General features: G+C 41.0%; 1 protein-coding gene across 9 annotated transcripts in view; it reads right to left on the bottom strand.

Annotated features, from left to right (window-relative positions):
• The window catches only part of LOC143345503 (glutamate receptor ionotropic, kainate 2), a 168,329-nt gene that overhangs the window by 16,198 nt on the left and 135,290 nt on the right, over positions 1 to 16,841 (bottom strand). For 6 of the 9 annotated variants that reach the window (XM_076772681.1, XM_076772682.1, XM_076772686.1 and 3 more), the window contains exons 10-15: positions 16,131 to 16,334; positions 11,980 to 12,084; positions 9,558 to 9,737; positions 8,033 to 8,170; positions 2,029 to 2,226; positions 559 to 784 (exon numbers count right to left, since the gene is read on the bottom strand). In XM_076772681.1, the coding sequence (XP_076628796.1) occupies positions 559 to 784; positions 2,029 to 2,226; positions 8,033 to 8,170; positions 9,558 to 9,737; positions 11,980 to 12,084; positions 16,131 to 16,334 (1,051 nt within the window). Of the gene's footprint in view, positions 1 to 558; positions 785 to 2,028; positions 2,227 to 8,032; positions 8,171 to 9,557; positions 9,738 to 11,055; positions 11,314 to 11,979; positions 12,085 to 16,130; positions 16,335 to 16,841 lie in introns of all 9 variants that reach the window. The other 3 variants (XM_076772683.1, XM_076772684.1, XM_076772688.1) reach the window with 3 other exon arrangements.

Below are 16,841 nucleotides of genomic sequence, written 5' to 3'. Positions count from 1 at the left end.
TACATCCATCGCGGGTTAATCACGTTTGCGGAATGTCCGGAGAATGGAAAGCGAATGGTGTTTACCGTTCTACGTTTCGCTTTACGATTGTAGCTTTTTGCAGGGAGGGAAAGAAGCGCGCCCATAGAGATTTTTATGGCGAGCAATTTCTCGCTCCGTTAAAGAATCCTAGTATAAGCGATCGCGTTTCGGGAGAATTGAAAACGAAGAAGCTCAGTGTTTGATTGTACGGAGGTTAAATTGGATTATGCGAACCTTGGGAAAATTCTGAGATAATAAAAGAAGAACCGAAACTACCTTCTCCTCGCGATATTGGTTAAAATGAATTAATAAACAGTACACAAGTTATTTGTTCCATTAATAAAAAACGAATCCTGACCAATCACGAGGGAATATGATAAAATTAAAAAAAAAAGGTAACAAGTTTTGTTTGCTATTTTACTCCCTAATTTTTTACCGTACTTTCCTAAACGGAGAGGATCATTCTCGGAGACATTGAACAGCTTTCACCGCAAAGCTGAAACGCTCGAACGGAATTCAATTGTTTTCCGATATTACCTTTGGGGGTGGCAATCCCGTAGCCTTTGCTGTCCAACAGGCCACCGATTTGCGTAAGATTGCAATCTCGTTGTACCGCATAATCGAGCATAGTGGATTCCATCAAGAAAGCGTAGTTGCTCTCCAGCACCTTCTTCACACCCTCCTCGTAGCTCTGCACGAACACAGACTTGGACTTTGATTCCATGAACCTCCACATCTTCTGGTATATCCCGATCTTCGAATCCTGTTGTTTCAATAAAGAACAAACAGCGAAATTATCGACGTTCCATAGAAGCCGCGGCGTAAAAGTATTCTTGGAAAACAAGAAGTCGAGCGGAGAGCTTTCGAAAATAATGACGCGTCCGGTTTGATGTTCGTACATTTTCGCATACTGACCTAAAAACGGAACACACGAAAGAAACGCGGCTTCAGTAACGCGATATTAACGTAATGTAATAGCAACACGCGTCGAAACAGCGTTTCGAATTTAATAACGTTAAGTGTGGGTGTTTAAGGGCTCTCGGAAATTTAACAGCGCTCAGTGTACGCAGATTTTATACCGGCGGCGCGAAAATTGCCGCGCACGTTTCGCGGAATAATCAGTCGAATAAGTTAGGCGAGCGATTAAAACCGGCAAGTTTATGGTTTTAATATCACGGAATGAGTTACGGGCACATTGGAGTCCCCTTCGCTCGAACGCTTGCAAGACACGCATGAAATATTCATGGAAACCGCGAGTATTCGGTATGCAAACGACAAGTGTACCTAATTTGTAACCAAATATATTTTTAATTTACAGTTATTATTTCCCAACAATAACATTTTACCCGATAGAGCGCTCGAATAAAACAGAATTGCATAGAAAGTTTGCTGGAAAGAACTGGCTGATGAGTTTCAAGAATAATTTGATTCGCTTTTACAGCGTTTAAATATTAACGTTTAGTTATGCGCGATCCCACTTTGCACCTCAATGTGCATATTTGATGACACGACCAATAATTGCTAACAAATCCGGTTATGTAACTATGGCGCGAAAATTCCAGCAATTACGAAGCGATTTCTGTTCCGTTCGGAATTATCAAAGTTACTGAAATTGAAGTACATAGAGTTGAAATTGATTCAAAGGAAACGCGGTAACCTGAATTGCACAATTTCAACCGAGTGGCGATAAAGGCTGGAACACAATAGAACGAAAAATGTCAATTTTTGATGTTCAAATTGGAATACTTGACTGTATAAATAACAAACTGCCCTAGTAGATTTAAAAATATTTCAAATATATTTTAGTTAAAATATTGTATTCGTCTCTGACTGTTTTCACGTGTCTTTCATATTAGCATACGTGGATAAATGTATTTTACAGTGAAAGTATCAAGCTATTTCTAAACTATCCCATCGATCCGTTAGTGTCAATTTCTTATCGTTCTACCCGCTATTAGGCTTTCCCATTCGGGAGTAGTAGTTCACCATCAATCTTCCAATACTTACTCTGAAAAATGTCATCGTGCTCCCGCCGTCTAAAGTGCCATAAGAGATTTCGGTTTGCTCCGCGAGGTCGGCTGCGTTCTCGATCGGCGTTATCATTCTCTCCACTGTTAAGAACGCGGCCAGGTTCGCCGTGTAAGAAGAGATGATGATTAGCGTGAAGAACCACCAGATCCCGCCCACTATTCTCGTGCTAGTTGCCTGATAACGACGATCGATACTTTTCTTAGGTACGAGAAAGCTACTGCGTACGCGAGCAATTCCTTTCCGTCGATTCTACGAGCTCCCTTTGAGTCTTTGAAAATTGCAACCCTCCGGTACCATCGTTACATTCTACTTTGAAACGACAAAGAATCGAAATAACTAAGGAAGGAAGAATCAAAGTCTCCGAAGGCGAAAGAAAAATTGAATATAATTTACGAGCAGACTCTAAAACTTGCAGATTCGTTGGTTCACGGACTTTTAATGGGGATATATTTGAAAATAAGATGAAACATCAAATTTCATTATTTGAGTACGTAAGCATTAATATAGATAACAATTAGTAAATTATTATCGAAGTCAGTGAATATAATAATAAATTTTCATTTGATTCGATATGTAAATCGCACACGTAAATGAACATCATTTACTAATTGTCATCAGCACCGATGCCTTTGTACTGCAATACGAGAATAATTTATATCGAAAAGTGATTAATATTCCTGTGATTTCGTTTTCTTTTTCAAAAATGAACTTTATACAGATTATAAATATTTCTATCTGGGTATTTCCTTGTATATAAAATTTTCGAGACAACTAGCCATCGTAAACGACGGAGCGAGAAATTAAAGGAGGATACGTAAATTCCTAAACGATTAATGGAGGATGACGCGATGGAAAGTATGCAGTTCCATCGACACTCGCGAGTCGCTCGATTGTTCATACGACGCTCGTAAGACAATCGCTTTTCTCTTAAACGTCGTTTCAATTTCGCGTCTACGAGCCGGAAACCCATAAAGAGCATCGGCGATCAATCGAAACCGCGTCTCTGGGGCATCGAAGCAAAGACGATTTAAGACCCCCGACGGGGGGGCTCCCGTCGAAGCTACATTCCGCGCTGCGACCGAAGAATGCAATATGCGGTCTCATTTATGCACCGCGAGATCGCTAATGGCATATTTCGAGCCATTAGCGGCACCGAGTCGATCGAGGAAACGACTTAGCGAGACATTTCTGAGATATTCCTTCGCGTCTGCTCTTCGTCAGCTTCCTGGCGCAAAGACGATGCTCCAAGTTGGGTTGCAATTATCACGGACCCTGGCAAGAGATCTAGAATTACACTCCACTGTCTTCCAAGGCCCGAAGTGTCAAACGAAAAAACGTTAATTATCTAGAATTAATGACACACTGCGAATGGAACGCGTGGGCGATTCGAATATAAATGAAACTCTTTTTTGAAAAGAGAAAATGTCATCCGTATTCGAACCACCCTTGTAAAAGACGAGACATAAATAATAATTCGTGGAACTTTAAAGTTTCATTACCATTTTCAAGATTTAGGATTTTATGTATCCGACCAATCTCAGAAAGTATTCTGACAATTTTATGACAGGTATACTCATTTTCGTGGATCTTTGTTAAAGCAGATGGGAATGAAACGCTAAAAAACGCGGGTCTGTGAATATACACGGCGATACTGGTATTATAGTCCTCTTCTAAGCGAAGATATGTGAACGTCGTGGAGGAAAATCTTGTATGGTCTAATGACCTCTATTATCGCGAGATACGGTTATTTTCCAAGAGCACCGGTGCACTCGCAAAGTGCAATTGCACTTTCCTTTTAAGTGGACTGATTTTCTGATTGCCTTTAAATCTCTGTCAAACATTCTTAAAATTATAACAATACTCTTTGTCGAAATATTCCAATTCCCACGTGTTCTCCTGTCTTTGCAACGTTACAGGTCCCATCTATTTTAACATGAAGCCACGAGAATGGCTGTCAAACGTATTGTCGGAGTACCTTCACGGAGGAATGATCTACAGTCACTGTGTCTCGTAATTTCAGCGGTTGTTTCGAGGAGAAAAAAATCTATTGCTTGTCCTATCGATCCCCCTCGTCGATTGCGTTACGGTGTCATCGTCGGAAAAAGGAATTGCCCGCCTCCTAGCGGCTGATATTTATTCATGTCGCCAGCGGTGTCGCCGTGAATATCCTTCGAACGCGAGGCACTTCGTTAGTTCGTCGCCTCTTTCTCGACGAAACTTCGTTTCGCGTCAAATTGGCGAAGCTGTAAAGTCCCGGGCCAGAGTATTCGCGTATTATCTCGCGCTGGAAGGATCCTAATGGCACGCGTATCCGTTCGTCCGAGCTTTTAATGCGAAGTTCTGGGATTCCCGCGAGCACTTTGCTCTCTGGGATCCGCCAGTCTCTGCTGCGAGACTGGATTATTCACGGCTGTTCGCAGAGTCGCAACGACAACCCCGCATGTACATACATGCCACCAGAGCCGGCTAGCACCATATGTCGTACAGGCGTTACCTTGTCTCTCTGCTAACTCTTTTTTTTTATTTTAATCGACAATAATCGCTCCGATAATCGTTAAACTACTCGTAGCTCGTAACGTTCGCATGTATAATACGATTCGACCGTCTCTGTTGACGAATATTCCATCTATAGGTCAGACAATTATTCTAGAAATAGTTTGACCCTTTGCACTCCGAATTATATTTCAATTTTGTTACCAGCAGCTCCCAAAAACGTTACCTAAAAAATAGGGCAATTTGAGCGAATAGAAGAACAAACGAATTCAATTAAACATCTGTTTTATTTACACTATTGTTATATTTTGCAATTTTCAAGTGTATAATATCTTTTTGGTTTGGACTTGAAAAAATGTCGAGTGGGACAAAGGAGCTCCTGAGATAAAAACTGATGTCGAGTCACACTTGACATAGGAGTGCAAAGGATTAAAGATGTATTTTTTTTAAATTGAAATTGACAAGAGTACTGTGGGACTCGAGATATTTCGAATATTATCCTCCTGATTCTTCTTTCGCCGTATTATCATCAATTAACCCCCTAATCATGAGTTTCACGACTGTCTAAGGAAATTACAGTTGTTGGGATTGTCGAATTGCTGCAGTCGTTTGAAGCGAATGGCTCGGGAGGAGGGAAGTGGCAAACTAATCAACTGATCCTTTTTCTCTTCGCACGTGGCACCTCACCTGGATGTGCTAAAAATTGGACGTTCTTTACTCACGCGAGGTTCGAGTACCTCTCGCTCGTTTTCTCGCGTTCCGATTGAACGCTAAGCTTCTTTTTCCAACGATACACGTTCGCGAAGGAAATTCTAATCATGAAAAAAACGGTGCGGTTTTTGCGACGCGTTCCTGACCGAGACGGATATCTGTCGTTCGAATTTTACTGGAAAAAGTGTTTAAGATGTGGTTTCCAGAATCGAGTGTCATGGTGTACATTTAATTAAAATGGTCGCGACGAAAGTAAAATTACTACGACGCGCGGAAAGAAGTTTATACGATCAACAAAAAATAAGGTGCTTGGCTGCTATGTGCATGCAGGGGTGACATGCGTTCTCTCGATGCGTCGATTCTCTACGTTTCTCTAATAATTCTTCCGGTGTTCATCGGTGCAACTAAACCGTGGAGATCACGATAAAAATAAAATGTGCCCCCCCCCTTCCGACGCGGAGAAATATTCGATTTGTTTCTAATCAAGATGGATAGCTTTTTGACAAACAAAAATATGACGTTTTCAAAGTTTTTGATATTTCAACGCGTCGAGTCAACGAGAAATAGTACCGTTCGATCGCATTTGATCTCCGATTAAAAATATGTCTCCAATAAATAACATCCAACGATTTCAACGAGATTGTCGTACAACACACTTTCGAGAAGGACTGCTTACGCGAGCAAATAATTGGTAAAATTTTACTCGCAGATCGAGCGAATCTCCAATATTTGAGTTGTTCAAATATTTCTATATAACGTCAACCGATGAACATCCTTTGTTAAATGAATACGAGTGTTGTTTCATCTTATCGTCTGTATTTTCACAATGTCAACATGTATTCATATGGTGCTTGAAATGCTTTCTGGGGTTCGATTTTCGTTCGTGAAACGAGGCAGCTTGTTGGATATCGTTTTACCCGCGTGTTTGTACCTCGTGTCTGAACGATTGTCTCTACCTTGAAATGTCTTGGAAAATAAAATTGCCTATTTTCGTGGTCTGTTGCTCGCGGAAAATAAAATATAAGACGAATGCAGGGCTTCCAATATCCACAGTTCCTCTCGTAACTGTCTTTTTTCCAGAATATTATACGTATTGAATAACTTAATGGATTCACTATTTGAAATTAACAACAGATTTTTTAGTCAGTCGATACACCAGACGTCTCTCCAACGAATTTCCAATTTATTTTTACATCAAGGATTAGTCTGTTTCGATTTTAACATAATTCTCTGCCGCCTTGTGTACATTAAGAAGTATTGCTAGGAGGTAAAAGGAGCTGCAATACGAAACGAATGAGTTTTCGGTCTTAGAATCTGTTACTCTTCCTAGGTAATACGAAACGCACTGCTCGGATCCGGAAAACTGGTTTTTCAGAATCTCCATCCGCGCTGTACGCAGAGCGTTTCACATGCTAAACTTGTTTTCTGTGTAACTATAAAATTCACATTATTTTTCTAGCGCGATCACAGGTTACATTCTATTTTCGATCATGTTCTACAGATTTTGCATTTGTTATTTTAGGGTCTGTCAACGATTTTATTATCGTTTCTGCGGCCACAGTTTTAATAAGTCGAACATTATTGATTATAATCGCATACAAAAATTCGTTTTTGATAAGTTTTCTAATATTTTCGTTACGAGAATCCAGTTTGTTCCCTCTTGGGAAAATACATTTGCATGCACGATGCAAAAATATTCCATTGCTAATGCACAACGCACATGAACGATATTTTTACGTTAAATGGTATAAACATTCTGTTCCAAAGAGAGCAGAGTTTGGAATCCATAGTGAAAACACTACAAAAGCTACCAAATAAAAGTTTCATGCATTTCCCGAATTTTTGAAAGAGCCACCCAAAACGTACTGTTAAATCTGAATAGTTGAAGTACGATACGATCGATACGGTTAAAATGGAGATTTTGAACATTACGTCGACCGTTCTAGCACGTTAAAAAGAGGAAGTAGTTCCGTCGAAATGCGTCGGGACCGACCACCCACTCTCGTGGTGATTGAAAAACAGAAAAAAGGTTCCTTGCGAGGACGGAAGGAAAGAGCCACGCGAAAGCAAGGGGAGTAAAACGTAGTCGGGGAGCAAAAATGCGCAGAGAAGCTATTGTCTGCGTAATTGTTTGGCGAATAAAGCGTAGCAGGTTTTTCGTAGCTCGTACGAACACGTTTTAAGCACGCAGTTACCTGTACGCGCGTGTGGGTTTTCATATGTAAAGGCCCCGCAACGACAACTAAATTTCGCAAGCACGTTTAAACGACCATCCTCGCGGCGGATGATGTCGTTACGAGGTACAAGTTATTTTATAGACCTGGTGATATCGTTACCGCCCTAGTTTTTTATCTCTCCAACCTTCCCACGTCGTTCACTACGACGTTAAATCATGCAACTCGTTTTACCAAGCGTCATTCTTTACCCATGGTGTATAATTTCACGTTTACAAATGATTTTTAACCCGAACGTCTTGCCTCGAACTAACAACTCCAACTTCGCTGTAAAGAACGACCGTGCTTTTTATCGTTCTTATTATTAATCTTTGAGTTCGACTTGTTCTTTTCATTAATAAATGTCGTCTGCCTTTTCAACCGTCGTAACCAAAAGCTAGGTATCGTGTTAGAGCGTTGATTTTCGTTTCAGTGAATATATTATATTATAACGCGGGGCTGGATTCGCAGAATTCCAACAAGCATCCTCGTGTTCACTTTCGCGCGATTACGCGTTTAAAGCGAATCTTTCCTGTACGCCGACTCTGTGGTGACACGTTTACCTTGGGGTTGAGGTCGCTGCCCTGTTGCATGAGTGTGCCGACCATAAACCAGAAGCTGTTGGCCAGGGTGAATTCGTTGACGGTTCTCAGCAGGGGAATGTCGTCGCTGTCGGGGTCCAAGGCGCTCACGTGACCACCCTGATGACAACGTGACCCCCGCCCAGTGGTGCAAAATATCAAGGACAATTACACGGGCTATTTTCGGATTCATTGCGTTCTGTACAACTCGATTTTAAAAGTGTCACGTCCATTGATAATTTCTACGTATATTCGCGTCTCTTTACGAATTCCTAATAACTTGTCAGAAAATCTGAAACCAATCTTCGTAGCCATAAAGAATGAAATCTGCCATTCATAGAAATAGGTGAAGTCTTAACGAACATGGATACGAAAATCCTTTCATTTGGATTCATGAAACATTTTCTACGATGAAATGTTACCTTCGTGCACGGTATATACTTGAAATACTCTCTATTCATTAAAAGGTAGTCGTGTTTCTTTTGAAAATTCTATACACGCGTAGAAACCTCGGTTCTCTACTGTTCTGATTGTTATAGTGTAATATTTGATGTACTATTTACTGTGCTATTGGAAATAAATTCAGTATTGCAAAACTTTACGTATAATCGTTTATCGTTTCTGTATCATAATATAACTGTTAGAATATAACATAGAAACCACCCCAGAGAGAATCCGATACCCTGGTATAGGGATATTAGTTCATATCACGTAGTGTATGCTTAACACAAACACAATATGGTGTATTGATGTGAACGGTCTTGTTATGTTTACTAACTAATAATTGATAAATCATTACTCGTTAGACCTCGGATAGACTGGTTGATTACTGTTAAAATAAAGCTAGAAAATACAAAAATGAACAAAAATTGATTCGTAATACAACGCGATAAAGGAACATATTTTCTCACGCGTGTCTATTCTTCTCAATACAGGGTGTTCTGTGTTTTTTTTTTACACACTTTAGAAGTGTGTTCTACAAGTAAAACTAAGACTAAAATATTGTATGACAAAAAATCCATAAATGCTTTGTTAAGGAGTTATAAAAATATAAACTGTGAAAGATGTGATAACGCTGTTTCCAATACAGAAACACGTACAGGAGATGAATTAATTGCAAAAATCAATATCGCGTGTGAAGAGGTTCGACAAAATTTCAAGAGGTTCGAAACCAACTAAAGTCAACAATAAACTCAATAGTACATCGATGCCAAAAGTGCCTCAACAAAGAAACATAGGTATATTCAACAGCGTCAACATCATATTTCATATTTTTCTCATAACTTCTTAACGAAGCATTTATGAATTTTTTGTTATATAACACTTTAGTCTTTACTTTTAGCACAGGCAGTGCTAAAATCTGAGACTTTTACCGTCGGAATGGCCCGGTATTAATATTCTGTACGTTTCGAAAAGTGTTGCGTATAGCCAACGTTTGTTTCCAATTTTTCCAACGTTTTGCAGATCCAATTACACGGTCCACGTGCACCACTCGACGGGAGCCTACCTGCAGAGGGCATTTGCAGCTCGGGCATGCTCTAGGTTCCACCCACTCGTAAGGGGAAAACCTTGCCACTATCCAAATCGCCAAGGAGACCATCACGTAAGCGCCCAGCATGGATAACCAGATCTCCACGGCGAGCGGATTCATGAACGAGAACAGCCTCGACGGCATTCGACCGGAAACCTGAAGCAGTTATACGTATTCCGGGTATTACTGACCCCCGAATCCGTCCTCCTCGTCGACCCCCCGCACGGTTCGCCGACGAGCCGATTTTCTCGTCGTTAAACAATTCACCTCCCTTCTTTGTATTGTTTATTCAGCATTTTCACGCGCGAAATGATCCAGGGAGCCGGCAGTTTCGCGCCGGCTGTTCTGCCAGACCCTGAATGCCGCGCAAGACGATCCTTTATTTCGCTGAAATCACGGCTCCGCGCTATTCTTCGGCCCGTCAGACGCTGCACAATAGGCAGCTAGAACACGCCGCGAGTTCAACCGTTATACGAGTTCCTTTATCCTTTCGTTTTCCCTTTTTTTCCTTTTTTTTTTATATTCCGCCCCTTGCTCGGGGTTCCGCCCGAAAGTGGAACGCGACTCGCGATTTCAGGTTACGAGCGTGGGCGAATCTGGAGCGCGCTGATGCCTCGCGTGGACAGTTTCGAATGGTTCGTACCCGTGGAACGACGGCGACGACAATCGGTGCCTCCAAACGTGACAGCTTCTGATTTTCCTTCTCTCGGTTTTCTGTTATATTTTCCTTTTTTTTTTTGCGTTTCTCGAGTCGAAAGATTCACGGAGGAACGGATAGTAGCACGAAAGGAACCGGGGTTATTCAAAGCAACGGGGAACGAGACCTCGAATCCACATCTGTCTCCCCGGAGATTGGGGTTTGGAAAGTTTGTAGATTTCGTAGGAGAATGGCCGTAAATAATTTAAGACTTGATTTCTTCGAGAGGGAATCCCATTAGGAAAATTAAACGAATTAATTTACAATGGACTTTTTGAGTATGTTACGAAAGCTAGTCTCATGGTCCACTTGAAAATAGTATTCATTACTAAGAAATAAATTCCCAAAAATTTTTGCAATCGAGGTAGTCTAACCCCGTAACATCGATTCTAGTCACCTCCCTTGGGCCCAAAATATAGTGCAAAACTCATTACACGAAAGAAAATTGTACGAATTGAAATAGTAACATTACAAATGTTAAATTATTTTATATTTATACATTTCATTTCTTTTGTATTCTACATGCAAATATTGAATACAAAAATTATTTTTAATGTCGTACGTGTGTTTAGTTTCGTTCCTGACTGTATTTCAGACCCCAAACGGCACCCAGCTGTCCGATCGCTGGGTGTCTTCAACGATTGGGCGTCTACTAGATGCTAGAAACGTCTCCACACGAAATCTACAAAGTTTCCGAGCAGTGGCGCGATCCAGGCATAGTAGAGACGCTACTCGCGACAGGGGTAGTCCAATGGCGGTGCACCTCGTTGAGTGTACCTTGGGGTTGAGCCCGCTGCCTTGCCTGAGGAACGTGCCCGTGATAAACCAGAAACTGTTGCTGACGCTAAACTGGTTTTCGACGACGTCGCTCTCCGCTAGACACGGATGAGGATTGTTCCACTCGTACGGGCTGAATCGGGCCATAACGAACAGGGTGAAGCTTACGAGCATGTACGCGGCCAGCACGTACAGCCAGATCTCGACGGCCAGCGGGTTCATGAAGGAGAACAACCGCGTTGGCTGGCTGGATGGCACCTAAATTACGTTACGCTACGATTTTAATTAAAACGGATCCCGTACCGCTCCCCCGCCGTGCGACGGGACCTCCGCGGGAACGTTCTACGCTGCTAGATCGGTTCTATCGAGAACCTCGTTCCATCTACCTGATTCCACCACCGTGTTCTTAGTATCACATTGTCGCTTGCTAAACCCTGGCTGTTTGGAAACCAGCTGCAATAACGTACGACCTCCCTTGGCCGATCGCTTTGAGGCAACTAAATCTTGTCGCGGTCGAACATCGATAACACGAACCCTTTCGAGTCGATTTTTACAGGATTTCCCCTTCAAAAAAATTCTGAACACTATCTGGATCTGACAAAACGTTCTCGAACTTTACGAGCATCTGTCACTCCACGGTTTGGCATTTAACAAGCAGATTTGTAATTGAAAAAGATACCGATGAAACGTTACGACGGGAACTTTTATTTTTCCACGCGCGATTTCGATCTGGGAACCGCGTGTTTTATTTCGAGTTTTTTTGGAATCGTTTGTACCGGAACGAGATTCTCGATAAAAAAATGCACCCTGTATTTGTGTGGTGATCGCTACGTTTTCCGGTGTTCGTGGAACAACGTGTTGGTATTACGGACTAAACCTAAATGAATGGTAAACGTAAGTTCGCAACAGACTCCAGCGACTCACCTTAAATAGAATTCCAATACCGAGGTTCATGAAGGGTTTGGTGAAGTCTATCACGCTCTCCCGAGCGTAATTTATCGTCATGGATGCAACAGCCAGGTCCGCCCTCTGCGAAGGAAAAAAAGAAGAGATTTTCGGTTAAAAATGGACCGACAGCGTTCTCGTGCCTCAGGGCGGCACAGTGGTTCGAGAAATTCTATGCAAGAGGCATCGAACTCGTCGAGCACGGAACGTTATCCGGCCTGTTTTACATTTTCATCGAAACAAAAGATTTATTTCAACCCGCGCGAAAATATATTTTCTTTGACTGGGAAATTTTCGCCCGACGAAACGACGAGAGAAAGGGGGCAGGAACGGCGTTTTCGTTGGCCCGCGAGAAATCATCGTCGAAGACGCGACGTCCTCGTCCGAGTGTTCGAGACTTAGGAGAGATGTTTGCCTTGCAAAATAGCAAATGCATTTTTTATAAGAGAACCGCGAGCATGGCAGGTCACCGGCAATGACGTCTTCCCTTCGGGACGATCCGCTTACGGTTTCGCTGGTTTCTGGGTTAAGGTGGAACACCCTTTCACGGGGGGCAGATTGCTTTGCATCATTTATAAACCGCTGATCTTCGAAATTCAGGAGTTATCTGTGTCGGGGTCGTGCTTAGTCGTGCGAAACGCGAGAATCGCCTAGAGACATTCTTTGTATTCCGATCTTCTCTCATTTTCCGAGGAAATTATTAATATTCGGGATGTTTCGTAACAGCTACTTCAGCGATGGACATGGGATATAAGAACAATCAGAGAAATTTGACTTTATTGGGCTAAAACGATTTTTCTACTCCCACGACGAGATTTTTCAACTTATAACTTGTAACTATAGTCAATTATAATTAATTATATCTTCTACGTACACGTACGGAAGCGATTTTCATAATGTCTGACCAATTTCGAGCCATACTACTTGCCACAGATCTGTCTTGTGGTCTGCGTCTGACATGTTATCGATATGTACTACTTCGAAAAGCGTTAATCCAAATTAGATAGATTGACAAGGACAGGATTCCATTTTCGTAGAATGAATACAGGTTTTTAGTGTTATACACAGAATACTGAACAAAAATACTTGATGATTTATAAATGTTACTGATAGAAGTAGAAATTGAGGAAACAAGAATAGAAAGGAAAGTGTAGAAATGCATTGAAATGCCAAAATGTGTAGTATCTATTTTGCAAATAGAGGCAATTCTATTCGATGGTAGATCCAAATGTCGACGGTAGGAAAATATTATTATTTATTCATAACATCATCCAATAAAATTCGGTATTGATAAATTTTACTGGATTGTCACAGCTGGCCGGGTTGTCATTAATAATGAAATCTGGGTCGGAGCTTGTTGTAAACGTTGATACTCGCTGTTACAGTTGCAAATGAAAGCCAATTTGAAAGATAAAATATTTAGTCAACCGGGAAAGTGATTGCAACGAAAGAGAGTTCTACACGTGTCAATGGTGATATGTACTTTGTCACCTACAGTTACATTGGTATTTAATAATTTGCAAAATTGTGATCTCGAAATTTTAGTACGTTCCTAAATACAGAATTCTCTGTCTAGAAAAGATCAAAAACGTTTCTAAATAGTTTGATTAATCATTAAAAAACAGTGACTACTATTTCAAGAAAATTTCTATTAATATCTTTCAAATAATTGTTCAGTCGTTTGTAAAATGGTCGCAGAAGCTTCTTCTCTACAAAGTTAATATTTTTCCTGATTACTAAAAAAAATGCACAGTGTAATTATACAAATATAATGCACAAATATTCTTTTGACATCTATTCTATGTGCAATTTTATTAAAGCAAGCGAACATTTGCGTATTATTTACGTTGTGTCGATATCGTGCACAGATCCCGGAATGTCTGACTATGACAGCAGCTATATCACTTAAAAACATCGTGTTTCGAGTAGTAACAAAGCTCGACGGACAGTTGAAAAACGGAATATACATTCGCGTTACCTACTTACAAAGTTTTACCTGATATAAGCGTGCTCTGTGTCGCGGAATGAGATAAACCAAAGGACAGAGTGACGAAGGCATTTAATGAGACGACAAAAAGTCGGTCGGACGCGACGCTGTTGATTTATTTCGCGTTCATTATTACGTTCGTAACTTGCTCGCTCCATTTCCCTAGGATTTTCCACACTGGGCAGCGGATGATAATACTTCCATCAATTTCTTTGTCGACTTCGCTCTTCCCGCGTTAACTGCATCCCTCTGTTTTAATTACTCCTACCTTCGCGTTCCGTGTGTTCGGTTATCCGTGTCAGTCGTTCATATGGTGTTCCAATCAACGCTCCACGACCAATTATTATCGTTACGAGAACGTTTAGTTCTGCAATTTTGACAAAATCGATCCAAAAATTGTCCACCGTTTTCTTCCATGGTTCACTTAGACACGTTATTTTAATGTCTAGATACGTATGTTAGTATGCGTATACGGTTTTATTATATAATTCCTTGCACTTTACAAGCTCTTGGTTATTATAGGAAAGCAAAGTATTTTGGTTATTAAGTAATTTGGTTCGTGCTTAAAGAGGGTTTCACCATTTACGATTTTGTTCGCTTTATTGTTTATATCCTTAAATATTCGCTGTAAAATTCTCGGTTAAAACTCCGCGACTAACTTTAAAATTCTCTTGTAAAGTAATTTTACTGGAGACTTTGTTTCTCTTTCGTCGTAAAAATTTAAAAGGTTGTAAAAAAATTTCTTCTACACGTGTTGTTAGGATTATAACGATATCCTTCATTATTGCTATTAAGAAAAGAAGTACAATTAGGATTCTTCTAGATATTTGTTTTTCCACCAGCAAGTTACAAACAGAACTATGCATGAGACACTTTAATAAACAAACTTGACGAATTTTAAATTAATCGATCGAGTATACAAATTCCTGAATTTTAGTCTTATTTCGGGTCTTTCGAGCATAAAACCACTATCTTTTTCGGACACCGTTCTCTGTGAACCACGTTGCACAAGTCCATCGAACGAAGTTGCGCAAATAATTCCGAATCATGGAGAGGAAATGAATGCTTTTACCATAAATCTGCCTCTCGCATCCGTCCTTTAACCATTATCGCGTCAGCTCTGCCAATGCACGATCGTGAAAACCGTGAATCGCGAACGGGCAGAGGATTCATACAAATAATTCTAATTTATGGAAGGGAAATGAATACTATTAGCAGTGCGATGCTAATATCCCGTCCGTCGAACGATCGAGGTTCATAAATTACTCGGGGACGTCGTTCGAGCGTCTCGTATGTCGGATTCCGATTTAATAACCGCGCGTCTTTTTACAATTCAGATGTCACGTGGCAACAGCTGCGTGACTGTCTATGAATCAGAATATCGGGTACGTTGTTACCCGTTACAAAACGTAAAATTAGATACTCGTCGCAGTATGCATAATGAAATTCCACCCTAGATGGATTTATAGCGACAACGTCGGCCGGGCCGTTTTGCATATAAAATTGTTCCTCCCCCCCCTCTTCGACGTCGCCTCCTTTCGCGTTTGTTATTTTTTCTCAAAAAAAAAGTGTAACTTTTTGTGCACGCTACCAGTAATTCAACCGCTGTTCCTAGAAGATACGCCGTGTTTGCGATCGGCGATCCATCGTGTCCTCCATCTTATCTGTATTTCATTACGTAACCCACCGTGAGATATAGCAGGTAATTGGTTACACGGTTAACACTTAGCAGCAAATTTCAGTAAAAAATTACCTTGAAAAATCGTTCTTCTTTATTCTCGTGCCATTTAAATTTCCCTGTATATTTAAAAATCTCAAATAGTTCGAAGACCCTCAAAAATTGATTTCTTGGACCCTCCAGGTCAGATTACCCTCTCAATATTTTGACGACTGCTGTCACGTGTATGTGATTTTATTGTTTCTCTGCGTCTATATCGACGTTGACTTCGCTAGGAATTATTTTGCCGCGAAATGGAATAAATTTAGGGGTTTCTACGAGAAAAATTCGATAGTAGGGAGATTACGTTCGCTCTGTTGCGCAGTTATCGACGTTGAGACAGCTTTGGAGCAAAGGAACAGCGGATAGAAGCTTTCCGCCTGGCGAATCGCATGATTCTTAACTTCTAAGAGCGAAGGTCCTTACCTTCTCCATGAGTTCCCGTACGATTCCGTTCCACTCCTTGGTCTCAGGGTCGTAAACGCCGTACATACGATCGGGCACCAGCCTTATGGCGTATTGGAAGCCCACCTGACCGGCGATCCACTTGAGCAAATCGATGCAGAATCCCTCGTACCTTGCGTTCCCCGTCAGATTCTTGTCTTCCTTTACCATCACGTACGGTTTTTCCTGCGAAAGATAAAATCCCTTTGACGGGTCATCCGAACGCAAAAGTCGGAAGGAGAAGGGACGGAGAGAATCTAATTCCACGATAAAGAACAATCTTGGCGATACGACTAACAGTAAATCATCGAACGCACCAATGCCAATGCCCGAGAAGATTTCAAGTTGAACGCTTTCTTCTTTTTCGTTCGATGCCTTTCATCTTGGAAAGTTAAGTGTTAGCCCTATCTCGGTGTCGATCGCCTTTGACAAAGAATCCAGTGAAATTAGTTTCTTTCCGGAAGCCCTCTAAATCAAACCGGAGAAACCGTAATCGAAGGCTAATTGAAAGCTTCGAACGTTTGATCGTTAGGAGCTAACAATTTTCTCTGCTCTCTTTTAATTCGTGTCGATTAAAATTCCTGGGTAAATTACGATTTTATAATTCGATTGTTCTTATTGAATTTTTAATATCTTAAAGCACACGAAGAATATGTTTTAGAGAGAAATTCAGGACCGAAGAGGTTAAAATAA

The sequence above is a fragment of the Colletes latitarsis genome, chromosome 9, assembly GCF_051014445.1.
Source record: "Colletes latitarsis isolate SP2378_abdomen chromosome 9, iyColLati1, whole genome shotgun sequence".
Taxonomy (NCBI): domain Eukaryota; kingdom Metazoa; phylum Arthropoda; class Insecta; order Hymenoptera; family Colletidae; genus Colletes; species Colletes latitarsis.
Note: the sequence above shows the minus strand (reverse complement) of the source record. Positions and strands in the feature narration are given on the sequence as shown.